At 54.0% G+C, this 27377-nt stretch overlaps 1 protein-coding gene across 5 annotated transcripts in view; it reads left to right on the plus strand.

Moving 5' to 3' along the window:
• Positions 1-27377, plus strand: part of TAB1 (TGF-beta activated kinase 1 (MAP3K7) binding protein 1) — a 33307-nt gene that overhangs the window by 4094 nt on the left and 1836 nt on the right. Inside the window, exons 2-10 of one of the 5 annotated variants that reach the window (XM_045465875.1) lie at positions 10773-10909; positions 11210-11363; positions 17578-17664; positions 18206-18344; positions 19050-19262; positions 19857-19968; positions 22146-22290; positions 23854-24076; positions 25133-25295. In XM_045465875.1, coding sequence (XP_045321831.1) covers positions 10773-10909; positions 11210-11363; positions 17578-17664; positions 18206-18344; positions 19050-19262; positions 19857-19968; positions 22146-22290; positions 23854-24076; positions 25133-25295 — 1373 coding nt within the window. Of the gene's footprint in view, positions 1-10772; positions 10910-11209; positions 11364-17577; positions 17665-18205; positions 18345-19049; positions 19263-19856; positions 19969-22145; positions 22291-23853; positions 24077-24270; positions 25100-25132; positions 25296-27377 lie in introns of those variants that run through there. The other 4 variants (XM_045465879.1, XM_045465876.1, XM_045465877.1 and 1 more) reach the window with 4 other exon arrangements.

The raw sequence follows: 27377 nt of genomic DNA on the forward strand, positions 1-27377 counted from the left end.
GTTTGAGATGCATCTCTGTGGGGACTTTTCTGGCCTATTATGTGGCGCGGTAACATATGTATGTGAAGCGGCTTCCGTACATGTGCACAAGGTGTTTGTGACACCCTTCACTGGGTCTGTACAACTGAATCACTGTAGAAAGTTTTCATGCCAGAATACGAATTCCCTCACACAATCAAGTCAAAAGTAGGCTTTTTGAAACAGACTTCTTTCTTACTGCCTTTTGTGTTAGATTTCTTCCGAGAAATTAACTTGTAACCCACCAAAGGGTTACAGGGGTGCACGCTCTCCGAGGTGCGTTTTTACGCGGCTCTGTGACGAGGCTGTGTGAGCGTGGGGGGCCCCCGTCTTGGCTCCCCAGGCGCCCCTTGCCGCCGGTGCTGGCAGGCCTGGCATTTGTGGGTGTGGAGAAGGTATGCGTCAGTGTGTGCGGGGGTGGGGAAGGGGGCAGTTCGTGTGAATAGGAAATATGCGGCCTTTCCGAAAATTGTTCAGGCGTGTGGAGGAAGGAAGCAAGAGACTTGGCAGTGGGGTGGAGTCAGCATTGGATGCTTGGCATGGCTAATCCCCGGTGGAGTGGGCAGAGCTGGGACAACAGGATGGCAACTCACCCAGCCACAGCAGCGTCAGAGGGACTTTGGGGCCACTGCTGAAATCGGGGAAGACCAGGTACTCTCATACTCCTATGTGGGTACAAACTCCTGGAATTCTCTGGCCACTTGTCATGGAATGTCTGAGTTCCTATGGGGACTGCATTCCAAGCAGGTCCTTCCTCTCAAGGAATGCTCACAAGTACATGAGAAATGGTCCATAGGTCATTGGATCTAAGACACCATTAATGATAAGGACCCATCACTATTTTATATACCACTAAGAAAGAAAACCCGCTGCCAATTAACTTGAAACACACCAACTTCAGGGATTAAAAGATAGAAAATATATGTCTTGGAATCAGTGGCTAATTAACAATACCAGGTTACAAAAACAAACAAACAAAAACCACAATAAAACAGGGGCACCTGCCTGGCTCAGTTGGTGGAGCACATGACTCTTGATCCCAGGGCCGTGAATTCAAGCCCCACGTTGGGTATAGAGATTACTTAAATAAATACACTTAAAAAAACAACAACAATACAACAGTACCCAGCTATAGCATGAGAGTTGCCAGAAGGCCAAATGGTTAATAACCAGTATGTGTAGTGAGCCACCAGGATAGATTTCTCAGGGAAGGGACCCTGGCACCTTGGGCTGCATTGTCCCTGAGTCTGGGACACATACAATGAGGAGGTTTGGTATGTGCTGGCATAAAAGTCATTGTTATGTAGCACACAAGTTATGTGCTTTTCTGTTCTCTTTCACACTCTGATGATGTTAGGAGAAAGACTTGGTTTGGTCCTGCTATATCCTTAATACCTTTCTGACTCTTTTTTTTTTTTTTTTTTAATGTGTGTTTATCTTTGAGAGAGAGAGAGAAACAGCACGAGCAACAGGGGGTGGAGAGAGAGGGAGACGCAGAATCCGAAGCAGGCTCCAGGCTCTGAGCTGTCAGCACAGAGCCTGATGCGGGGCTTGAACTCACAAATGGTGAGATCATGATCTGAGCCGAAGTTGGACAGTTAACTGACTGAGCCACCCAGGTGCCCCAGCACCTGATTCTTGCAAGTCTTCTCCCCCCACTTAAAAAAAAAAGTTTATTTATTTTGAAAGAGACTGCGAAGGGGGGAGTGGCAGAGAGAGGGAGAGGAAGAATCCTAATGACGTGCCAGTTCAGAGCCCGACGCAGGGCTCGAACTCATGAACTGGGAGATCACAACATGAGCCAAAATCAAGAGTTGGACGCTTAAGCAACTGAGCCACCCAGGTGCCCCCCCCCGCTTTTTTTTTTTTTTTTTTAAGTAATCTCTACATGCAACATGGGGCTCAAACTCCCAACCCCTAGATCAAGAATCACATGTTCCACCAACTGAGCTAGCCAGGCATCCTACCCCTGCTTTTTTTTTTTTTTTAAACAGAGAGGGGGCGCCTGGGTGGCTCAGTTGGTTAAGCTTCCAGCTTTGGCTCAGGTCATGATCTCACAGTCCGTGAGTTCAAGCCCAGCGTCGGGCTCTGTGCTGACAGCTCGGAGCCTGTAGCTTGCTTGGGATTCTGTGTCTCCCTCTCTCTGACCCTCCCCTGTTCATGCTCTGTCTCTGTCTCAAAAATAAATAAACGTTAAAAAAATTTTTTTTAAACAGAGAGAACAGGACTCCAGCTCAGAGTCTATAGCAGGCAGTAGGTTCAGCTGGAATCTGATAACCTTGTTTTGTTTTCATTTTTTATTATCTGCAAGATACAGCAAGTAATACTCATTTTCTGCTTATAATAGTGAAAAAGTGTGTGTTCAAAATGAAGTCTCTTGAGTAAAAGAAAATGTGACAGTTTATTTTATTTTATTTTTTAAGCTTATTTATTTGTTTTTGAGAGCGAGAGAGGTGCGCGTACAAGCAGGGGAGGGGCACACAGAGAGGGAGACAGAATCCGAAGCCGGCTCCAGGCTCGGAGCTATCAGCACAGAGCCCTACATGGGGCTCAAACCCACCAACCATGAGATCATGACCTGAGCCAAAGTCAGACGTTTAGCCAACTGAGCCACCCAGGCACCCCAAGAAAATGTGGCAGGTTAAAGAAAAATTACGAAGCAGATTATTTCTTGAAGATAGTGAGCGGATGGTGGAGGTTTGGGAAACACAGGCCTGTGGCTCCCGTTGGATTCGAGCAGGGCCTTTGGAGGTGGATGGGGCTGGGAAAGACAGAAAAGGGGAGGCCTTGCCTCACTCACTGTGGATACATTTTAAGATACTTTTGGGTAATCTTTTAATAGCGACCCAAACTCAGGTGGCTAGGAACTTTATGTTTAAATTTTCTTTTTTTTCAACGTTTATTTATTTTTGGGACAGAGAGAGACAGAGCATGAAATGGGGAGGGGCAGAGGGAGAGGGAGACACAGAATCGGAAACAGGCTCCAGGCTCTGAGCCATCAGCCCAGAGCCTGACGCGGGGCTCGAACTCACGGACCGCGAGATCGTGACCTGGCTGAAGTCGGACGCTTAACCGACTGCGCCACCCAGGCGCCCCGGAACTTTATGTTTAAAGAGTGCCTGTGTGAAATAAGGAGGACTTTGCTCAGCAAGTTTCACGTTTATAAATAGTCGATTTGTTCTAAAGTGTGTGCTTGTTTGTGCGACTGTACCTCTGGGGTCAGTAGCCTCTTCATTTGGGGGCCCCAGAATACATCTGGCCTTTCAAGTAGAGCAGACCTCTGGGGGAAGTGTTACTTCCGTCCTGTGTTGGTGCAGACACCCTCCTGCAAGAAGCGGGTTGGCTTCCCACTCCTTTTGTTCTGGTCACAGGTTTTTCGAGATCACGCAGAACGCTGTGTAGAAGGCCTCGGCTGCACAAGATAGACAGCTGAGTGAGATTGTTAATCTGTGAAAGGGTGAGATTCAAAATTACGTCAACAAGCTGGAAGGCTGAGATGAGAGCAGTAGGATATAATCCCACTAAAGTCAATTTAGGTTGAAAAAAATCCTCTATAGGAGTGCGGTTGGGCGAGACCGCCTGGATAGAACCGCAGGGGGAAAAGACCGTTATTTTAGTTAACAGCCAGTGGGAATTCTCACGCGGAGGCTAGATGCCAATCTCTTCTTTATGTGTATGAAGGTTCTTGGGTTTTGTGTCTTGATTTTTCTATCCTGCCACCCTTCTGACTTCTGTTGAGTTTTCAAATGAATTCTTTAGGTTTTCCAAATACTATCAACTGCAAATAGAGGGAATTGTACTTCTCCGGTTCTTAAGCTCTGCCTCTTTTATCTGATTGCGTGAGCTGACGCCTCCAGTTCAGTGTTAGGTACCGGAGGAGGTGGGCATCCTCGCCGTGTTTCCGATCTTAACGAGAATGCCTCTTGTGTCTCCCCCACTCAGTAGATGCTGGCTTTAGTACCGACTGGCAGGTTAAGAAAGTGTCCGTTGAGTACTGTTTTCTTGAGTGTTATTATCAACGGACAAAGACTCTCCTTAAATAAACAATAGCACTGGAATCCACAGCCATTGACCTGAACACCAGTTGCCAGCTAATGAAATAATATGTGGTTGGTCCTTGAACGACATGAGTTTGAACTACAGTGATTTACCTACGTGCGGATTTTTTCTTCGATAAACATAGTACTATAAATAAATGTATGTTCTTTTCCTTATGATTTTCTTTTTTCTTTTTTAATTTTTTTAATGTTTGTTTGTTTGTTTATTTATTTATTTTGAGAGAGAGAGTGCATAAGCTGGGGAGGGGCAGAGAGAGAGGGAGAGAGAAATCCCAAGCAGGCGCTCTGCTTTCAGTGCACAGCCGGATACGGGGCTCGAACTCACAAACCGTGAGACTGTGACCTGAGCTGAAACCAAGAGTCAGATGCTTAACTAACTGAGCCACCCAGGCTCCCCTCCTTATGATTTTCTTAGTGTTTTCTTTTTTCCAGCTTACTTGACTGTAAGAAGTCCGTACACAATACATGTAACATATAAAACATGTGTTGATTGCTTATGTCATTGGTAAGGCTTCCAGTGTAAGGTAGCCTCTATTCATAGTTAAGTTTTGGGGGACTCAAAAGTTACAGACTTTTGACTGCGCAGGAGGTTGGTGCCCCAGCCCCCGCGTTGTTCAAGAGTCAACTATATTTCCAAAATATTACTAGCTCATCATTATGAAAATCACATTTCAAAAAGAGCTCTTCGGGGCACCTGGGAGACTCAGTCGGTCGAGAGTCCGACTTCGGCTCAGGTCACGATCTCACGGTTTATGAGTTCGAGCCCCGCATCGGGCTCTGTGCCGACAGCTCAGAGCCTGAGCCTGCCTCGGAGTCTGTGTCTCCCTCTCTCTCTGTGCCCCCCCCCCCCCCGCTCGTGCTCTGTCTCTCTCTCTCAAAAATAAAATTTAAAAACATGAAAATCATTTTTTAAAAGAAGAGCACTTAACATCATAGAGGTGTCCGGGCACTAGTCCTCAATCCTGTCTGAAGAACCGGGTGCTTGTCAGGAGGTGGACCACCGTCCTGGGGTCTTTCTGATTTGGGACAGCTTGTTACTCCGTGCGAGCTGAGCGTGGCTGCGGCGGCCCGCGCGGTACCAGCCCGCCCCTGAGAGCAGTGTCACGGGCGCCCATTGGGCGAGTGAGTGGTTTTTGTGCCTTGAAACACCCAGGTGGTGAGTTCCTCGGTCACCTACTCTAGTTCATTTCCTTCCTTCCTCGTAAGAGCCTCTCTCATTAGTGTTTGTCAGAGTGTATCTCACAGTGTCAAGTGGGGCCCATACGTTGCTCGGGTAATAGTTACTTTTTGCTGGAAAGTATGAATTTGTTGTAAAGATTCGAGTCCCTGGAAGCCTGTGTCTGACCCTCATGGGAGTTAGGGAATGGCAGAGGGAGTCTCGTGATTGCAGCATCGATGACTTTTTTGCATCATGGGCGACACATTTGTATTGTTCATTTCCTACTAGAGGTCAAGTTCAGTCCCTCTTAATCTTATCTTTTTTTAAGTTCATTTATTTATTTTGAGAGTGACAGAGACAGCGCAAGTAGGGGAGGGGCAGAGAGAGAGGGTGAGAGAGAGAATCCCAAGCAGACACGGGGCTCAAACCCAGGAAGCCGTGAGATCGTGACCTGAACCGAAACCCAGAGTCTGATGCTCAACCAACTGAGCCACCCAGGCGCCCCGTCTTGATCTCATTTTTAATCACAGATAGGATTCGAAAAAGTGTGAATGGACATCTTCTCCTGCATGCTTCGAAACAGCTGTGGCGCTTCAGGGTGCTGAATAGTGGTCTCGACCCATCTTTTCAGGAGGAGGACCTGAGACACTCCAGACTGGGGAGATGCTTTTGTGCTTAATCTTTTGCTTAGTTTCATTTGAGTTGCAGGCAGGAGACAGACCCTAGAAAAAGATTCTTTGGGAAATTTATTTGCCAAGTTGCCCAACCTTTGTGAGGTCTCTGACAGTGGAGGCATGCTAACCAGACCTAAGACCTAAGCGATAATTGGCAACAAAGCAGTTCGTTGAAAAATAATTAATTCCTTGGCAATGAACTCTTTTCAGTGGCATGGAAGGAAGGCCCTACCCTGTCCCCACCTAGGCACATAGGCGCACGCGTATATTTGAACACGGTAGCAAGCCATTTTCCCCTCTGGTCACTGCAGAGGCTATGCTGGCCTTCTTGCATTTACTTAAACCTCACACACTTGTTTTGCTACCTCAGGGTCTTTGCACATGCCATTTCCTCTGCTTGGAAGGCCCCTTTCCCACTTTCTGAAAGGGCTACTGCTCCGTGATCATTTGGGTCTGGCTCAGAGGTCACCTCTTCAGGGAGGCCTCTTCTTTTTTTTTTTTTTTTTAATGTTTATTTATTTATTTTGAGAGAGAGTGAGCAGGGGAGGGGCAGAGAGAGAGACAGAGAGAGAGAGAAACCCAAGCAGGCTCCACCCTATCAGAGCAGAGCCAATGTGGGGCTCGATCTCATGAACCGTGAGATCGTGACCTTAGCCGAAATCAAGAGTCAGATGCCCAACTGACTGAGCCACCCAGGGGCCCCTGGAGAGGCCTCTTCTGACCATTTCATCTAAAAGCCCTCACCATCACACTCTGTCCCCTTACCCTAATTATTTTTTCTGTGGCTCGAATCTCTGAAATATTTTATAATATGTATTGTATTGTAATATTGTATTGTAATATAATATTTATTATATTAACATGTTGGAAGTTTCTCTTTCCCTAGAAAGGAGGCTTCAAACAAGGACCCTCAATTATGTCCTGCACTGTGGCCCCAGTGCCTAGAATGATGTCAGCCTTGTATAAATGCCCAGTAGATGTTTATTGAATACATGGTGGTATTAATTGAATACACTATAATTGCATAATGTCATATGTGGAGTCCAAAGACCTAGTTAATTTCACATTTATATTAAGAGAGACATTTGTATCACTCTCAAATGAGACAGGTCGCGATTGCAGCTAGAAACAATTTGTGTTACTGTGACAATTTTTCTTCCCGTATGTCACTTGACCTAAAAGTGCTGAGTGCCTGGTGTCGTCAGGAGCTGAACAGAATTTCAGCTCTTGCCGTTTCTTTTCTATGGCTAGGTTTTGGTCACATTTTTTGTTTTCAAGTGGCTTTTCAGCCCTTGTGGTGAAATTGTGTAGATGTCCTATAAAGAAGATGTAAATAAATTTAAAGACATAGCATGTTGGTGGATTGCAAAATTTAGCATGGTGAGGATGTCAGATGTCCTAAATCGATTTATAAACAATTCCAGTCAAAATCCCAGCAAGTCTTCCGTGTGGATACAGACCGGCCAATTCTAAAATTTACGTGGGAGGCAAAGGAGCTAGGATCGCTGAAACAGTTTTGAAAAAGAATAAAATTAGAGGCAACCTGCTACCCGATTTTATTATAAAGAAGTTGTAGATTTTATAATATCGACTTATATACAGATTTAAACTCTAGATTTATAAAGGTATGGTAATCCAGAGCAAGGAGTCGGTGGAGGGATAGACACATGCATCCATGGAACAGACTAGAGTCCAGAGACAGACCCACACAAGTATGGCCAGTTAATTTTTGAAAGAAGTGCAGAGGTAATTTAATGGAGACAGGGCAGTCTTTTCAAGAAACAGTGTTACAACAGTTGGCTATCTGGATGTGCCAAACAAAACCCAAAACAACTTCCACCGAAACTTCCTGGTTTATGCAGAGATTAACCCCAAATGGATCACAAGTCTAAATGTAAAACCGTGAAACTATCTGAAGAAAAACCTAGAAGGTCTCTGGGGCTGGGCAGAATTCTTAAAGACACCAGAAGTGTGCACCATGAGAGAGAAAGCTGATAAAATGGACTTCATCAAAACTAAAAACTCTTGCTTTGCAAAAGGTACCAGGAAGTGAATGAAATGACAAACTACAGACTGGGAAGACATACTTGCAAATCACATGTCCAACAAAGGACTTGGTCCAAAAAACACAAAGGGCTCTCAGAACTCAACAAATAACCCAATTAAAAAATTGGCATCATGGGCACCTGGGTGGCTCATTCGGTTCAGCATCTCCCTTGATTTTGGCTCAAGTCACGATCTCATGGTGGACTGAGCCCCACGGCAGGCCCTGCGCTGGGCACGGAGCCTGCTCAAGATTCTCTTTCCCTCTCTCTCTGCCCCTCCCCCCACTAGCACTTGCTCTCTCTAAAAAACAAACAAAAAAAGACTGACAACAGACTCTTCTCCAGAGCTGTGTGGATGGCACATAAGCACATGAAAAAATGCTCAAGACCGTCATTAGCCGTTAGGGAAACGCAGATCAAAGGCGCGATGGCGTCAGCTGCACACTTCTCAGAATGTCTGCATTTCATAGGACCCCGGCGGGGCGAGGGTGTGGAGCACCTGGAACTCTCGCCCGTTACCGGTGGGAACGCAGATGGTACACCGCTTTGGGAAACAGATTGGCAGCTTCTTACAAAATGAAACCGCAGTCTCATCCCTACTCCAGAGACGTGAAATGTTAACGTTCACACCAAAACCTGCCCGTGAACGTTTATGCCAGCTCTCTTCATAATTCCCGAAAACTGGAAACAGCCCAGATGCCCTTCAGTGGATGAGTGGACAGGCTTCTGCATCCATCTGACGGGAGGCTCTCTGCGATGAAGGGACAGACTTGCCGCCCACAGTGACTTGGTGGGGGGGGGTGGGGTGGGGGTTGGTCTCCAAGGCATCATGCGGAGTGAGGGGAACCGGTCTTAAAAGGTTATGCCTTACAAGACCTAGAGTGTGGTGGTGGTGGGCATCGGGGGCTGGGGAAGTGAGGGGAGTTTGTGTTTAGTGGGGACAGGGTTTCAGATTTACGAAAGGAGGGAAAGAGCTATGGGGACGGATGGCAGGGCTGGCCGCCCAACACCGAATGTATTTAGTACCACCGGACTGTACATTCAAAAACGGTTAAGATGGTGAATTTTATTATGTGTGTTTCATCACAATAAAAAGAAAAAAAGCCGCGTACTGCATAATTTCACTTAGGAGATTCTTGAAAAGACAGCGAACGTAGTGACTGAGCACAAGTCTACTTGTTGGGCGTTAGGGGAGGGGTGGCTACGAAGGGGCAACTCACGGGTACGTTTTGGGATGATGGGGCTCTTCCCAGATCTTGTGGCGGCAATCACACAAAACACGTGTGAAAACTCATAGACCGGCATGCCAAAAAAAAGTCCATTTTACTATATGTTAATTTAAAAATAAAAATAAACTCCTGCACCCTGCAGAAGCTGCTCCAGGGTGCAAGACAGAACGAACCCGCTAGAATAAATGCAGCATCAAAGCAATTTTAAAAAGCCATAAAGGCACTCACTGTCAGTATGTAAATAAACAGAAGATAAAATTTGCCACAAAAGCTAACCACAGGCCATTTGCATATCTGATTGCAAGAGCCTGCTGATGTGGTTTTCACATCCTTTTTTGAAGACTTACTACGACCTTACAAGAAATTGTGCACAGGATACGTGCCTGTTGAATATTTCAGTACAGCATTCCGTTCGATCCAAGTGTAACCCTCTTTGCAGTTGACCTTCGACGCTCCCCATCATTTCTAGGCCGGGTGGTCCTGGGAAGGCTCTCGGGAACCAGGCACAGCTCTCAGATAGGGGCCTGGTATGGGGAGGCTTTCAGGGAGAAGAATGGCTCATACCTGGGCCTTGTGTCAGAGCCGTTTCTGGGACTTCGGAGTGCACTCCTAGGAGATTTCGGAAATTCAGAATCTGTGTTTGGGCTGGGCCTGGACAGCTCTGCATAAGTGCTCACGCGTGTTTGTGAGGTTTAAAGCTGGACGGCCTGTTTTGAGATCCGAGGGGTAGAAAGGCAGTCAGATGCAGGCAGGCAGGAGTAGGGGAGCCAGGTGTAGGAGGGGTGCATGAGAAGGGCTGTCAGCCGAGCCAGAGCAGTGGCAGCGGGAGGGGGTCTTCCTGAAGGAAGACTTCCTGGAGGTGGTGACTCCTGAGCCAGAGTTCTGAAGGACATGGAGAATTGCTAGACAAGGATAAGGAGTATATTCTTGCAGAGGGAAAAGAGTGAGGTGCTGCAGGCACTTGTACTGGTAGAGAGGGATGTGGCACGGAGCAGATGCGAGAGGGTGCCAGAGCAGAGCAGGGACCGAGGGGACAGATGCCAAGGGCATGGCGTATGACTGAAGCTGGCTCGTAAAGGCAGTTTCTCAAGCGCCGTCGGGCCTCCCGAATCGGCCACCTGGGAGGAGCTGCCTGCGACGTAGGCATCCTGGGCCCCACCAGGACCAGACATTCTGGGGGTTGGGCCTGGAAATCTCCAGTTTTAACTGGTGCCCAAGGGGTTGGAGTCAGAGCCACGGCAGGGAGCGGTGGGGAGCCACCAGAGAGCTTTCTACCAAGAGACTGCTTCTTTTGTGTGTCTCACTCATGTTTCGTAACATAGCTCGTGCTTAGAAACCACTGCTGAGCCTAGAATTTGGGAACTCTAGTTTTTTCCAGGTTTCTTGGGGAACGGCATTGTGGACTACCCATAAAAACATGCAAACCCTTCTGCAGGTGTTTGTTCATCCAAGCACTGTTTTCCGGAAGGAAGCAGAACTGTCTGTGGGGCTCTGGGGCTGCTATGTTTCTGTTGGGGAAGAGAAAGAAGGTGAGGTGGGGTCCGTCCTCATGAAGGAGGTGACACTTTCTGGTTCCCTGGTGTCCTCAGGAGCAGCAGCCAAGCTGGACAGACGACCTGCCGCTCTGCCACCTCTCTGGGGTTGGTTCAGCCTCCAACCGCAGCTACTCTGCTGATGGCAAGGGCACCGAGAGCCACCCACCGGAGGACAGCTGGCTCAAGTTCAGGTGAGTGCTGTCGGCAGTGCCCTCCTGAGCCTCGGAGGCAAGTTTGCACCCGTCCCGAATGGGGCTTGCCACTGAGCTGTGACCCACGGGGGGGCATCTCCTGCTGTCCCTTGCACTTCTGGACCGAAGGCCGTGCCGGGGTGGAATGATGGTCAGAGTGGGGGAACCCCGGTGGGCATCTGAAGCCACCGCTGCTGTATCTCTGGTCTCCCCCAGTCCTTTCCCTCCTCCCCTCCGCTTGGGAACTGGCGTCCCTCTTCTGCGAGCCCCCCGTCTCAAGCCGCTCCCCTTCTCTGTCAGGAGTGAGAACAACTGCTTCCTGTACGGGGTCTTCAACGGCTATGATGGCAACCGGGTGACCAGCTTCGTGGCCCAGCGGCTGTCTGCAGAGCTCCTGCTGGGCCAGCTCAGCGCGGAGCACACCGAGGCGGACGTGCGGCGTGTGCTGCTGCAGGTAGCGGGGGTCAGGCCGGCCGACCGTGACCCCGGCCGGTCGGCTCCCCCGGGAGCTCAGCCCTGTGACCGCAAAGTGCGGGGTCAGCCGGGGTTGGTCTGAAGACGCTGCCAGCACCTTCTCTCCCGCAGAGCAGCGGTGGGAGCCTCTCCCGGCGGCCGGGTGTGAGGAGAGCGGTGGCCACGGGGCTTAGCATTTCAAGTGGCAGGTGCCCCTGGCAGCGAGGAAGTCCACGTAGGAGCCGTTTACTGCCCGGGAACTTAAGGAGCGAGGATTCTCCAAGTCCACCGTGGCATCCAGTAATGCCAGAGGCCTGTGGCCGAAATGAATGAAATGCCCTGTTGGGCAGTAAAATGAGATCCTTGCTCTGAGGATCCGAGTCCGTGGTGTTGGGAGGCCTGAATGGGAGCGGGGTGTACTCAGAAAAGCAAGACAGGGAGGCTCCTACCCGCAGAGGCGTTCGGGGTGGGTGTAGCAGGCAGTAAACCAGTGCGAGTATCACACAAGTCATAGTGAAGTGGGTAGTGGGGACGGAGGGAGGGAGCCGCCCAGTGAATTCAACCTGCCGGCAGCTAAGAGGCTCGTCCCCTCCCGGGACCAAAGAACGGCAGTTTCCACCGTTTGGTTTGGGGACGTCATCTGCGATTCAAAGCGGTGCATTTTGTGAGAGGCGCCCCCAGAGCAGGACAGCCCTGCGCCCAGTGCACCCAGGCCATTGTGGCGGTAGCTACCCCGTGATCCAAAGAGACAGAGGACCTTTGGGGACCATTAGGCCGAAGAATAAAGAGTTAAGAAGCGGTAATAAGAAAGGCTGGCGCGGTGGAGCTGAGGACTGATTGTGGGGGGCTGAGGGGTGGGTGGAGCCGGTCGAGAGCCCCAAGTGTATGGTGACTGGGATTCGGGCGAGGGATGACACCTCGAGGTAGCATTCGCGTTGAAGTGCGAAAGGCTTCGATTGCCCCGTTACCCTCCACACGGAGCACCCCAGACGGGATGTGAAAATCATCCCCCTGCCGTCGGCCTGACCGGACCGCGAGCCTGTCAGCAGCTGCCCGGGAGTCAGCAGAGACACGGACAAGAGGCCGGCCACGGGCAGCAGTGCTCTACACAGCCCACTGTGCTGCCGCGAGCCCAGCGAGCTGAGCTGGCCCCGCCCTGCCACGGACGGTGGCGGCGCTGCCGTGCGCGGAGCAGCCAGACTCCCCTCTCGCACGCCGGCTCTTGGCGGCGGCTGGCTCGGCCTGCTAGAGGCCCAGGCGGGGCTGGGGGTGCCTCCGTCACCACTTCCTCACGGCCCGTGGGCAGGGGGCCGAGGACCTCGGAAGCCATGTCCTCCTGCCCTCCGGAAAGACCCGCCTCCGCAGAGTCAGCCCCTTCCTGGGGGTGCCCTGTCCGCTCTCGGGAATGGGCCTCTGTGGCCGCGCGGAGCCACGTGGGGAGCCGTCCCTTACCCGCGATCGGATTAGAAGCGCGAGGATGGCAGCTCCGGTCGGCGACCCGTTAAGGAGCCAGACTGCGATGTTCTGGGGGCTGAAGCGGGTGGCTGTGGAGTGCAGCCTTCCGGTCTGGAAGCCCGGGGGCAGCCAGGGGGAGCCGCGGTTAGGCCGTAGTCCTGGGACGCGTGGTCCGTGGCGGCCAGCGCTTCCACCTGGAGGAAGGAGCTGGAGGGCCTGATGAGTTGACCTCTGTGCCAGCTACAGAGCTTGCTGATGGGCTCCTCCCCACCGAAGCGTGGGGGCTCCGTGTGTGGCTGCGGAGAGGGTAGTGGCAAGCGAGGTATGCGTCCGCAGCGCGAAGGCCGTGGCGGGCTTGCCGCAGCATGGCGGGGGCTGAAGCGTTGACAGTTAGTGTTTAACCTCAAGTGGAGTTTCCCAGCCTTCAGAGGACCAATTGAGGCCCAGAAATTTAACACTTGTGAGCGGCCCTTGAATCTTACGTGGGGCGATAGCCCAACCTCTGTGCTGCAGGTGGGTCACATCCAATGGAGGTCGAACGCTTTCCGTAGCCTGCCTGATACGCCTTGTAATTTAAAGGGTGCCCCTCACTGATGTTTAGAGGGGTTCCCAGAAGGCGTCGACAAGAGCGGTAAAATTTCTCTTTTACGTGTCCCAGTGGGTAATCAGAGAAGTATACGGGTAATTGTCCCCTGGAGGAGGGATAGGCTCCAGGAGACTGCTGGGTTCCTGGGCAGGGGCCTTGTAGCCGCCCCTCTCAGAAGTCAGGGTACGGGACCCAGATCCTGCTGCCGGGGCTGGGCCATGCCAAGAGGTGACGGCGTCTGCGGCACCTGAGCAGAGGCCTCTAACTTGGGTCCTGGCTGTCCCGAGAGGAAGTCATCAGGGTCCCTGATGTCCAGAGCTGCCAATATGGAGAGGCACGTGGGTCATCTTGTACGGGAGGGAGCCGCGTTGCAGGCCGCCCCTCAGTGGGGACCTAAAAGGGGCCCAGAAGTCCCTGTATCCCCTAGGGCCCCTCCGTTGGGTTCCTGGCTGTAGGAGGAGTGGGGCCTGTTCACCTTTACCGGCAAACGAGATTTGGGCTTCAGAAAAATTCTTTTTCGTGTCAAGCTACGGCATTGGTACCACCTAATGTCTGCGGTACTGTATCTGATGTTTCTATAAGTTGTAACAGCATGGCCTTTTGGGGGGGGGGGCTTACCCTTTAAGTAAAACTCTTGAGATTCTGGCCCCCGGGGTGCCTCCTCTGTGTTGGACACGGTCAGGGAGTGTGGAAACGTACCACTTAGCAAAATGACGGACCCGCTGACCCATCCCGGTTTCTGGCTGAGAGGAGGTGTCTCATCCAGGGTTGTCCGCTTACGGTGAGCCTGAACTCTGATGTCAATGGAGGGATGGGCCCAGTGCCAAAATCTGAGTCAGGACACGGGACCTTCTGTCTCCTTATCTCCGAGGGCTCTGCAAGCTTGCGGGGATCTCTTCCTCAGAGCCCACCCCCTTTTTTATTTCGTCTGTCTCCTGCCCTTGTGGCCTGACACCCTTGCTGTGGTGACAATTCCAGGGGTCCTCTAGGGTGTCCCTGATAAAATGGGTCCTCAATACCCTGGGTTTTTTTATTTTGTTTTTGTGGTTTTTTTTGTTTGTTTGTTTGTTTGTTTTTTCCCCATGTATTTATTTATTTATTTTTATTTTTTTTTTTCAACGTTTATTTATTTTTGGGACAGAGAGAGACAGAGCATGAACGGGGGAGGGGCAGAGAGAGAGGGAGACACAGAATCGGAAACAGGCTCCAGGCTCTGAGCCATCAGCCCAGAGCCTGACGCGGGGCTCGAACTCACAGACCGCAAGATCGTGACCTGGCTGAAGTCGGACGCTTAACCGACTGCGCCACCCAGGCGCCCCTGTTTTTGTGTTTTTAACGAAGTTTGAATTGTAGAGTCTTGGGCCACCCAGCCAACTGGCGCATCTCAGCCGCCGCAAACAGCAAGTGGGAGCTGTTCCAAAGTCCCAGAAGAGCCAATCAGCACCCTTCTCCTCCCCACTTTGGGCACATTTTTCTAGAAAACCTTGCACTGCTAGCGTGGTATAGTCAGTCCCCTGTCTCCATTTCTGGTTCACACTGGTCGTTGTTGGACATCTCAGTTCGACGGACGGTAGCAGGGAACGCCTGGGATGGGGGCTGCTGCGTCCTGCCCTAGGGTGCCCCAGTATATCTCCCGGGAGTTAGGTCCACCTCAACCAGCGCAGCGCTCACCAGTGCCTTTGGGAGAGTCCCCCCGGCCCCGGGAATGTAGCAAGAACAGTTGGGTGCAATATGCCACTGTGCCCAGTAAGGCCCAAGCCACGTGAGCGGGGTTCTTACAAGAGTCTAGTCGATTTTCAACCTCCTTTGGGGACTTGGGAGGAGCTCGGGGGCCCTGCTTTTAGCGAGGGTGCGTTTTGCTCTACCACGCCAGGGGTGGGACTGCCAGTATCCCGTGGGGTTAGGGGACGATCTGCGACAGCGGCAGGGAAGGCGGCAGCACCGGAGGCGCTGGCCCGGGGTGCCGGGATGCCCCTGGTGGAGTTGCCTCTGTCACGGGTTGGGGCCGGCTGCCCAAGCTTAACACCCAGCCCCAACCACCAGCACAGTGGCCCCAGCCGCCAGCCTCCCTTTCCAGCACTAACCTAGGGGAACTCTCTTTGGCTTCCTGGGCCATACGGCCTGCGCCCCTGCTGGGAAGGAGGCAGAGTCCTTCCGTCCTAGTTAGCTCACTGTGGCTCAGCTTTCGCGTGCGATCGTAACCAGTCACCTCCAGACCAGACACCCAGTGGGGTCTCATTTAGAGACTAATGGGAAACACAGCCACCTCAGATTGGGGCCTGCCGGTCGGCCGCTGCAGGGGAGTCCGATCTTTTACAGCGTAACAACTTAGGGTGGGGATTTGTGGCAACACCCAGAGGCAGTGCCACGCAACGCCACGGACTGCCAGCAAGCGGTGCTTCCTTCCCAGAGAGCCCTGTCCGTCCGGGAGAGGAAGTTTGTGAGCCATTCACAGCCCCGAGGCATCGTACAGGGTACAGACTGCAGGGCACCTGGGAGACCCAGTGGGTGAGCGGCCGGCTCTTGATTTCAGCTCAGGCCACGATCCCAGGGCTGTGGGATGGAGCCCAGCATTGGGCTCTGTGCTGAGCACGGAGCCTGCTTAAGATTCATTCTCTCTCTCTCAAATTAAATTAAAAAAAAGGAGATCCTCTCCCTGTCACCAATGGTATTGAGAAGCCAGAGCTGGGATGTTGAATTAAGATTACATAGATTATAACCTGATGACACGGGGTCAGCAGGTAGCTCCCTCGGCATCCAAGCACATGTCCCCTCTGGGGATGTGAGACCCGTGGGGGCTGTTTTGATTGAAGGCACAGCCTCAGTACCGCCCCAGAAAGGAAGTGGATTTATCACAGATTTATTATTACTTACAGATCCCGAAGCAAGGGGGCGCCCCTGGCCTGGGGAGGGGGACAGTCCTCCCTCCTGAGTCCAGAGCCAGCGGGAGGTAAAGAGCAGGGTAGCAAGCACCTATTACTTCCAGGTTGGTCGCGGTGGAGCTCACTACTTTTTGTAGCCTTAATTCTAAGTGGTTATTTTAAAAGGTGCTGCCAGGAGCAGTGACGCGGGAACTGACAGCGGGGATCCTAAGCTCAGACCCTTATCTTGGTGTCCAGACTCTGGTTACAAGCAGGGTTATCACACTGTCAGACGCCTAGGCAGCAACTCAGAAAGACAAAGTTGTTTTATGAGAACAGGGGCTCCCCACCTTCCCAGAGCGCAGGACCGGGCAGCCAGCCAGCTGCGGTCCTTCCCCTTGACCTGCAGGGTGGGCTGTGGAGGAGATGCTCCTGGGGGAGGGGCGTTAGGGATGCAGCCTCAGACCCACGGGTGCAGTGGGCGGGGGCTGAGCTCGGGCGGAAACAGGGTAACCGAGGGCGATCCCGTTCCTCCAGGTGAGGCTCGGGTGCTCAGTCTCTGGTGGCTGCCGGCACCGCTGGGCCCTGCTCCTCGCGGGTGCTCATTGGCCGGTTCTGGTTTCTGTGGGCCGTTCTGGAGCTCTTGTTCCTGGCACCTCTTGTTGGAAGCTCGTCCAGAGGCACTTACTTTAAGATGAGAAGGATGGATTCCTGTTCCTCGAAAACTGTTCTCGGCCGTTTTCCAGCATCAGCACCTGGGCCAGAGGCCTCCGTGGCCTCGGGGCCCCGCGCCAGTGACTCTAGCTGCACCCTCCCCCCCTCAAAGGCAGCCATGTGACCGGCGTCGAGGGACTGGCAGGACGTAGTAGCGATACTAGGTGGCACTGATCTAGACTTATTCTGAGCCGGGGTTTGGGGGCACAGGGTGGCTTGTCTCCGTCACCTTCAGAGTAGCGCTTGCCTCCCACGTGGATGAGGAGGTGGAGACTGCCCAGCGGGCGGGTGGGGGACGTGGGCTTCACCCCAGTGACCAGATTCCCAGCCTTGCTGGTAACTCCTGCGCCGCCTCCTGCCTCTCTGGTCTCCACGGTGCCACCTTAGCAGCGACCAGCCCTGTGGAGCTGATGTCTCTGCCGGAGGTTGCTCTCTAGGAGACGTAGCCTTGCAGAGCCCCCTGTGAAGCCCGCATCACGTGACCACCTGCAGTTAATACAGAGTTTGTCACTATTAATAGGACGCATTTCAGTATCTGGTGACAGTGGTATTTTGAACTGGCCTGTGCCCTGACACGCCTCCCTGTCCTCTGCCTCCAGGCCTTTGATGTGGTGGAGCGGAGCTTCCTGGAGTCCATCGATGACGCATTGGCTGAGAAGGCCAGCCTCCAGTCCCAGCTGCCAGAGGTAATCCCCCGGCCTGCTCCCCGGTGGCGGGGGGGGGGGGGGGGGGGAGCACGCCAAGGCCTGGCTTTGCTAGGAGCAAGGACTTACCTTCCATGTCACTGTCAGGCCACTGACACGACTGGGCCAGAGCAGCAGGATTCAGGGGACTGGGTGACAGACTCATTCCTGCCTGAGGGTCTGGGGGACGATGCGTTCGCAGGGGCCCTTGCAAGAGGCCTCCCTGGCCCATGCAGGCAGCTTCACTCCGGCCCAGCATGGGGCGGGCAGTGAAGAATATGAGGCAAGGCCCTTCCAGTTCAGTCCCCGACCTCACCCTGTGCGTAGCCTCGTCACCCACCGGCTCACATCAGCCACCGGCACTTTCAGAACCGACGGCACAAGTCGGGTCATGTGTGGCTTTCCTGCAAGAAGCCTGCCTGGGGCTACAGTGCGGCTTCATCCTGGCGCGGACCTCAGATCCTTGCCTTCGAAGGGAGGGGGTGGCTGGTGAGATGGTCTCCGAGGACCCGGCCTGCTCTGACCCCCTGATGACGGCCTGTAGGGTGTCCCTCAGCACCAGCTGCTTCCTCAGTACCAGAAGATCCTCGAAAGACTCAAGGCACTGGAGAGGGAGATTTCGGGAGGAGCCATGGCTGTTGTGGCGGTCCTTCTCAACAACAGGCTCTATGTCGCCAATGTCGGTGAGCCACCTACCCGTCCCCGGGCGGGGAGTGCTGGGCAAGAGGTAGGCTCAAGGTCTGTGTGTTCTTTGGACTGTCTGCTTCCCAGACACGTAAGCCCTCCAGCCCGCGTCTCCTGAGACTGTTGGATATGTCTCCCTGTTTCTCCGCAGGAGCGTCCCAGTCCCAGCCCGGGGAGCTGGAGGTACCAGCTAGGAGGCAGGCGTCCCAGCTTTAGTCCCCGCCCTGCCCCAACTGACTCTGGGCGAGTTGCGCCCCCTCTCTGGGTCGCCTCAGTGGCTTCCTCTTCAGGAAGAGGTTGCCTGGCTCTAGAACACCCACTCGGCATCCCACAAAGGGCGGCGAGATGGGCTGGGTGAGGGGCCACAGGGACATTTGGGTTTCATTGTGGACAGAATTAAAAAATGTAAAAAGATAAGCACGTAGCGAACCTCCGTGTGCCCATACCCCGGCCACAGCGATCACCTCCTTGGGGCCAGTCTCATTTCCTCTGCAGCCCTTTGTCCCCACAAACCCCAGACATCGTGTCGTTTTCTCTTTGTAGATATTTCAGTATGTCTCCCTAGAGAAAAGGTCTCTTACTAAAATCCTAATCATCCTAGGATGACACTGGAAAAGTTTAACCTAATTCCTTAATATCATCAGCACGCCCTGACTGGTGACTCACCCCAGTGGTCTAAGCCTATTTTCTTTGCTCGTTTCAAGGATTTCCTTGTGTGAGATGCCTACTTTTCTCTCTCTGCTCAACGTGTCCTGCCCCTCCCTGTACCCAGACTTTGCTCAGCCGCTCAAATTCTGCTGCAGGTACGAACCGTGCCCTTTTATGCAAATCCACGGTGGACGGGCTGCAGGTGACCCAGCTGAACGTGGACCACACCACGGAGAACGAGGACGAGCTCTTCCGCCTCTCTCAGCTGGGTGAGCGAGGGTAGGGCCGACCCCTCCGCGGCTCCCCCTGCGTCCTCTTCCGGTGTCCACGTAGAGAGAGGCGTGAAGGGCTTGCTTGGGCCGTGACCTTGGGGGTGGATCCCAGCTCTGCCCCTTAGTAGCTGGTGATACGCAGAATTTCCTAAGTTTTCTGTGCCTCAGTTTCCCCATCTGTGTAATGAGAATCATAGTAACACCTATCTTGGGGCGTTGTGAGGGTCGAGAGTCCGTATGTGTAAAATGTTCGCAAGAGTAGTGAGCGTGCGGTAGGTACTGTGATCGGCGGAGATTAAAAGGCCAAAGAAGTCCCAGGATTGCAGCCACCTCGGCCTAGCTGCCCCCTCCCCCCAACTTCCCAGGGAGCTCTGCAGCCCAGGCCGCTGAGTGAGGGGGCGTTCTGATGGGGCTGGGCTCTGGGGACCCCGGGGCGCTTCGGGGTAGCCGCTCTCCAGGGCGTCCTGGTGTGACTTCATTTTCTGTTCACTGGGTCTTCGTTGCCTTGTTTTTGTGGCTGTGTCTGGATCCCCTTGTTTTAGTTTTTCATGACGGACAGGATCTGGGATCCTGTTGTCCTCCCTCTGGCAGGTTTGGATGCAGGAAAGATCAAGCAAGTGGGGGTCATCTGTGGGCAGGAGAGCACCAGGCGCATCGGGGATTACAAGGTCAAGTACGGCTACACTGACATCGACCTACTGAGGTAGGTGGTCCATCCAGCTGCCCCCTGTTTGTTTGTAAGGCCAGAGGGCCTGGGCAAAAGCAGACTTTAGGCTCTAGGGACAAAAGGTAGTTTGAGGTAATTCAGAGCCCAAGAAGACCTTTCTTCCTCCCAGAGATGTTGGCGTGTGGCCCTAAACCCAACGAACCAGGAGTTGGGGTTCTAGCGTAGGGTAGCAAGCACCTATTACTTTCAAGGTGGTTGGGGTGGAGGTCACTGCTTTTGGAAGCCTTAATTCTAAGTGGTTATTTTAAAAGGTGCTGCCAGGAGCAGCAAAGCGGGAACTTACGGTGGGAATGCTAAGCTCAGGCCCTTATCTTGGTGTCCGGACTCTGGTTACAAGCAGGGTTATCACGCTGGGTCATGTTGGGGAGCTGGGTCAAAGCCAAGCGTGGCGACCAGTGCCACAGGGCCTGACACAAGAGGCCAGTGTTGGCACGAGCTGCCTGGTGTGGATAGGGACGGACCAAAGACCTGCTGGTCAGTGCTGTCCATGGCTGGGGCCGGGCAGAGGTGTGAGACAAATTGCACACAGCCCTCGGAGGACACTGCCCTTGTGGGTGCCACCCAGTGCTCGTAGCAGCAGATGGGCCACGATGATGATCGTGGGCCTCCATCGTACCAAGCCTGTGCCCAGCTCTTTACGTGCGTTCTTAGTCCTTACTCAGGTCTTGTGAGCTTGTTGTCCCAAAGCTGTGTTCTTGTGAGGAAATGGTAGCCTGCCTGGTCTCGGGGCTAGCAGGGGGCTGAGGCAGGACTGGAACCCAGGCCTCCTGAATCCAGAGCAACATCCTTCACATTGACTGGGAAAATAGGCTTGTGTGTGCGTGTGTGTGTTGCCATCGCAGTATTTGATGGGGGAGCCATGGGGGAATCATACCAAACACCCTGGCGTCAGAGCCAGGCTCGTCGTGGCCCAGAAAGCAGGAATTAAAACTACTTACTCTCACCAAATTGAGGCAATTGAGTTTGGAAACTTTTGTCTCTGATTTGTGGGGTTCTGTTTGCTTAGGAGTTCTGTTTGCTTCATTGGAAGGTACACATGTAGTTTAGAACAATTCAAATAGCGCCAAGGGTATACAATGAAAAGTAAGTTTTCTTCCCGCTGCAAGGCTGGACTCCTTCCCCAGAAGCTGCTGGTTTCTTGTGTATCGTGTCCACGTGCACATGTGCATGTGTGTGTGTGTGTGTGTGCATGCGCGTGTGCGTGCGCATGGACGGGGCAAGCATCCTTTTTAATGTTTATTTTTGAGAGAGAGAGAGAGAGAGAGAGAGAGAGGCAGAGCATGAGCAGGGCAGGAGCAGAGAGAGAGGGAGACACAGAATCTGAAGCAGGCTCCAGGATCTGAGCGGTCAGCACAGAGCCCGACGCGGGGCTCGAACTCACAGACCACGAGATCATGACCTGAGCCGAAGTCGGACGCTCTACTGACTGAGCCACCCAGGCGCCCCGAAAGCATCCTTTTTAAAGCAGCCACAAGTGCTGGCATCTGCTTTCCAGAGCACCGCACCTCACTTATTCCCTGATGGGTGCCGCTCCTCTGTCCCTGAGGGTGGGGTGTGGGCTCCGGAGTCCCAGAGTGTGGCTGCATCAGCGCTCACCTCACCGGCCCCTGCTCATGGGCTCCCAGGACGTTTCCAGACTTTGCTCCTCTGAGTGCTGTTGCCGGGAACCCTTCTGCTTGGCTCCGTGCGCACACGCACGTGTTAGAGTTCTGTGACATTCACTGACTCTGCCGGCGCCTCCGTTAAGGGTCCCAGTGCAGGGGGGACGCGTACGTGGCATCTGAGTCGGCTTGGATACTTGTTCTAGAAGAGCCCAGGAGGAGTGGGCTTCTGAAAGCGATCCACCCCCTCTCGCCATCCTCACTGCCACTGCACAGGCTCTGTGGACAGGAGATGTCGACCAGGGTCGGGAGTGGGTGCCCGACCTTCGCTGTCCTGACCCAGCTGCCCCACTTGCTTCCTGGCCCTCAGAGCTTTCCTTTAAGACACCCTCAGAAGACAGGTCTGTTTTCCTGGTTTTCTCTTTCCTGTTTCTTTTCCTCTTGTCAGATGTGTGTTTTAGTTTACATTCTGGGTAGATTCTGGCCCTTAGCAGAAAAATGTCCTCTGGGGGCCCTTCTGAGCACGGCTCTCCCCCACCTCTCTTCCTACAGTGCTGCCAAGTCCAAGCCTATCATTGCAGAACCCGAGATCCACGGTGCACAGCCCCTGGAGGGGGTGACCGGCTTCCTGGTGCTGATGTCGGAGGGGCTGTACAAGGCCCTGGAGGCAGCCCACGGGCCTGGGCAGGCCAACCAGGTGAGCCGGGCCCAGGCAGAGCCCTGCCAGCCAGCCCGCAGGGTGGCAAGCTCCCCCGGGGGCCCAGCCAGCCCTTCTGCTTGGCTCCAAAGTGCTTCGGGACCCAGAGCTCTAGCTCTCGAATGCCAGCCCTGGACAGCTTCTCTGCATTCAAAGCCGGGGGAGAAAAGGCTCGGAGCTCCAAGAACACCTATCCCACCCAAAGCTGTGCTTGTTCTGGGCTTGAAGCAGGGTCAGTCCCCACGGCGCTGAGCACAGCCGGAAGCGAAGAGGGAGAGAAGGAGGTGAATGTCCTTGGGCAAATTGTTGTGAAGTCTGTCTAGGAAGGGCCCTGGACGGAGGACGAGAGCCCAGAGGGGTGTGGCCTGTGCCTCAGCCTCCCTCGGCCCCCTCACCTCCCTCCCCTTCCCTCCCCTCTGAGCTGTGCCCCCGGATTATAGTTTGCTTCTCATCTCCGAGATGGGGTGATAACACCTAGCTTTTGGGGATTGTGTTGAGGGCCAGGTGTGATAGGTTCCCCAGCCAGTGGGAGCTGCTTATTTTCGCTGCACTTGGAACACACGTGTCAGATAGTTGTCACTAAAGCATGGCTTTGAGACAGTCACTTCAGGATGGTTTTGCAGGGAGGCTGCCTTTACCTGACCTTGGATAGTAAATTCAGGCTGTGTTTCTCCTTCCATTTGTAATTCCTGTAGGAAAGTAACCTTTTCTACTTTGTCCTTTCTAATTAAAAATCACGCGGAAAACTTATGCCTGTCTCCTGATAACCCGTGTTCAAGATTTTTCACCTGTTTTATCTTATCGTCCCTGCCGGTAGCCTTGTAACACAGGAGGCAGGGGCTCACTGACACATTGAGGTAAGGAACTTGGGGCTCACAGAGTTCAGGGTCTTGCCTGAAGTGACAGTGACAGAGCCGAGCCCACCCCGGATGGGGCTCAGTCACTTCCCGTGACCTGCCCCAGCCCCCCTACTTTACTTCTAAGAGACTCTGGCCAGCCATCCCGTAGAGGAGTTTGTGTTTGTGATCTTACTGTCAGTGTGATTTTTTAGTTTTGGTTTTTGCCATAGAATTATCTAGTGGCTTTTGCTGGGTTCTAGAAAAAACTGGATAGTGGATTTCTCTGAGGACAGGGCCCACCTTCACTCTGTATTCCCACTTTCTAGTATAAACGGCATATCGTAGCCTACAGTAAGTTCCAGGAAAGGAAGCTTAGTAATAACGACAATTCATTCGGCACTTTTTAGTGGTCTCCAGAATGTCCTCCCATCCATTGTGTTTTTTAATTCCCTTAATAACATAGCGAGGTGGACATTAGCCCCCATTGTTTTGGTGTGGAGGCCAATACTCGGAGAAATCACAAGGTCACACCTTTACTAATGAGAAAGTTCCAGAAGAATTATCCTGAATACCTTGAAAAGCTCGGCTTACAGGCTTGACTGGTGGTGACTTCCTTCACCTGTTTGGCTGATGCCCTGTAAGCATCCTGATTAGGCTCTGGAGTTGTGGCCCACGGTCCAGGGGCCCCACCCCACTCCTCACCAGGTTCACCCCCGTCCTCCAGGAGATCGCCGCCATGATCGACACTGAGTTCGCCAAGCAGACTTCCCTGGATGCGGTGGCCCAGGCCGTGGTGGACCGGGTGAAGCGCATCCATGGTGACACCTTTGCCAGTGGCGGGGAGCGTGCCAAGTTCTGCCCCAGGCACGAGGACATGACCTTGCTGGTGAGGAACTTCGGCTACCCGCTAGGCGAGATGAGCCAGCCCGCAGCGTCCCCGGCCCCAGGTATGCACACAGCATGGACAGGAGGCCGTGGGAGGAAGCCGGCCGGGGCTGTGGGGGGCTTTGCTGCCGGCAGTGGACACGGAACCAGGGGCCTGGCCTGGCTACAATCCGGGCTCTCTGACTTTAAGCCTCTCTGAGCTGAGTTAAGCTTTTTTTTTTTTTTTCCCCCTTTTGCCTGTGAATGTGGATTATAGCACCTGCCCGCCTACCTCCTAAAGACCTGAGTGTGTGGACGAGCACTTTGCCAAGCCTCGAAGCCACATGACAGGGGTGACGGCTGCCACTGGTGTGTGCCTGGCCCTCTACCCATGTAGTTCCTTTAGTCCCTAAAACCCTAGAGACAGATGGCGTCCCTTCTACTGAAGAACTGAGGTTCTAGAAGGAACAGACAGAGGCGAGGTCGGGCCTGTGGTCAGAGGGCACCCCGAAACCTGGCTCTGACCCTGGACAGTGTCGGGGGTGGGGCGAGACGCTTTCTTTTCTGCCTTTGTAATTCTGCAGTCGGCTTGCTCGGGAAGAGGGGCGATGGTTCTTTTTTGTGTCTCTCCCAGTGCTGCTCAGTGTCACGACCGCCGGTTCCTGGGGCTGCGCTTCCTTTTCTTTTTTCAAACGAGCCAGCCTTAGCACGCAGGCAGCACAGATGGGCTTGTTCTCCCACGGACACTGGGGTTACTGGAGTTTTCTCTAGCCTGTTGTTATTGCAACCATATTTCCATTGGGCCGACCTCAGCCTACCCCTTGGCCGAAAGCGTCGTGGGAAGCCGGGCAGTAACCCTTTCCTTGAGCCTGCTCGGCACTCACTCTTCCCGCTTTGAGCAGCGGCCGTGCTTTGTTGCCGAGAGGATCTCCCTGCCCGCCTAGAAGAGTCTGCCGTGACACAGACGTCCCTTCGCTGTCCCAAGGGGCAGAGGGCCATGCCTCCCTCCTCGGCACCTCAGACGCTGTCCCTATTAGGCCCTGCAGTAGCCCTGTTCCCACCACCCCAGGGACCACCCCCCCCACCCCCCAGCTGCTGCCTGCAGCCCACTGCTCTCTCTCTCTCTCTCTCTCCCTGAGCTACAGGAGGCCGCGTGTATCCCGTGTCCGTGCCGTACTCCAGCGCCCAGAGCACCAGCAAGACCAGCGTGACCCTCTCCCTCGTCATGCCCTCCCAAGGCCAGCTGGTCAATGGGGCCCACAGCGCCTCCACCCTGGATGAGGCCACCCCCACCCTCACCAAGTAAGCCCTCACCTCACCCCGGGCGCCCTCGGGCCCGCCTCCCGGAAGGGCCCTCGGACCTGGACACCAACGGCCGTGGGGCCGAGTCCCGGCCGAGCCACGTTGGGTGGGGTGCGCTAGTGTCCCGTACCTCTCAAATTCCCTGGCCCCTTCCCCGGGCTTCCCCCAGGTGTAGAGGCCGGAGGACGCAGCCCTGCGGGTTCCCACAGCTCACTGAAGCCAGGCCTGGGAGGGGTGGAGGTTCAGGGGCAGAGCAGATGAGGGGGGCTGGGAGGAGACGGGCCGCCGATGCGGACGGTCCGCGGGTCGTGTTTTCCTGTGGGTCCCACAGATTAGTTTTCACTTATGGGAAGGTTCTGTTCTTTTCTCTTTTCTCATCTTTGCCCGTCTTGGAGCACGCGATGCAGGTCTGCCTCCCCGGTGGCGTCGTGCTTGGGGGACATTGTCTGGCCTGTCCCGGCTTGCTGCTTGCCAGAGCCGGTGCTCTGACTGAAGTGTCTCATTTTAGCTTTAAAGGGAGTTGTCTAGTTGAAAGCAGGGGGAGCGGTGGAGGCAGCGGGAGGCCCGGAGCCCAGGAGTGAGTGGGCTGGCCCCTCCTCACCGCAGACCTGCCTCACAGGTCTGGTGTCCCTCCCCCCCTCTACTTCCGTGGAATGTCCACCCCCCCACCCCCCACCCCGCCAGGGGACCCAGGGCTCCGGTTTCCACATTCCAGCCCAGCACAGAATAACAGGGATGCCACATCCAGCCCACTCGGAGGATGCGGCCAATCGGAAAGGCCCTTTGGGAGGGAGTGGCCACTGCCTCCCAGGGGGCCTTCCCGTCTCCCCGCCTCCACGTGCCCCTGCTCCCGCCCCTGTGCGCCCAGGGGTCCTGCCAGGCTGCTGAGCGGCAGGCATCGTGAGTGCGTTGGAGCGGCCCCCCCACCCCTGCAGGGTGAGCGGTGCCCACAGAGGCAGAGTGTGATAGCAGTGGTCACAGGGCAGGCGGGAGAGCCAGCCGTCCTTCCGCACCTCTGACTCCTCCGGGCCCTGCATCTGAGCACTAGTCAGGGCCCACTGTGGGCGGGCTGGTGCTGGGGGCTGGGCAGTGCTGGGAGTGTGCAGGAGGGTGGGTGGGCAGGTGATACCCGGCTGTTAGGCGTTCTGTGACGGGGGGGGGCGGTGTGGGGGGGGTGCCCAGGGAGCTCTGACGACAGGGGCCCGTCCCTACCCAGCCAGTGTGAGGGAGAGAAGGAGTGAGTGAGTTTTTTGGGAGAAGAATCCTTCCTGGCTGTGATCAGTGGGATCTGGAGAAGCTGGAATGGACCCCCTCTAGCTCAGTGCGGCTCTGAGGGTGGGAACGTCCCGTGTCCTATACGGGAGCCACTAGGGTGCATAGCCATCAAGCCCTTGAAGCGGGTGATCCATTCTATTAAATTCTAGTTAACTTGACTTTTTTTTTTTTAATGTTTATTTTTGAGAGAGAGAGAGAGAGAGAGACACGAAGACACAGAGAGAGAAAGAGACACAGTGTGAGTGGGGGAGGGGCAGAGAGAGAAGGAGACACAGAATCTGAAGCATGTTCCAGGCTACGAGATGTCAGCACAGAGCCTGACGCAGGGCTCGAACTCAGGAACCATGAGATAATGACCTGAGCTGAAATTGATGCTTAACCGACTGAGCCACCCAGGCGCCCCTTTAATGTTTACTTTTGAGAGAGAGACAGAGCACAAGTGGGGGAAGGGCAGAGAGAGGCAGAGAGAGAGAGAAGAGGAAGACACAGAATCCAAAGCAGGTTCCAGGCTCTGAGCGGTCAGCACAGAGCCTGACTTGGGGCTTGAACTCACGAACCGTGAGATCAGGCCTGGGCCGAAGTCAGACCCACACTGACTGAGCCACCCAGGTGCCCCAAATTCTAGTTAACTTAAGTAGCCGCCTATAGCTAGCGCTTGGAAAAGACATTTGATTTTTTTTTTTTTTTTGTCAGTAGCTCCTAAGAACCTCTGGCTGGTCTGGCTCTTGTGGCCTGAGGGACCGGCTGAGGCAGGGGCCTCTCTGTCGTAGGGTAGAAGCCAGGGTCCCTGACTGAGTCTCCCCTGTC

The sequence above is a fragment of the Leopardus geoffroyi genome, chromosome B4, assembly GCF_018350155.1.
Source record: "Leopardus geoffroyi isolate Oge1 chromosome B4, O.geoffroyi_Oge1_pat1.0, whole genome shotgun sequence".
NCBI classification, from domain to species: domain Eukaryota; kingdom Metazoa; phylum Chordata; class Mammalia; order Carnivora; family Felidae; genus Leopardus; species Leopardus geoffroyi.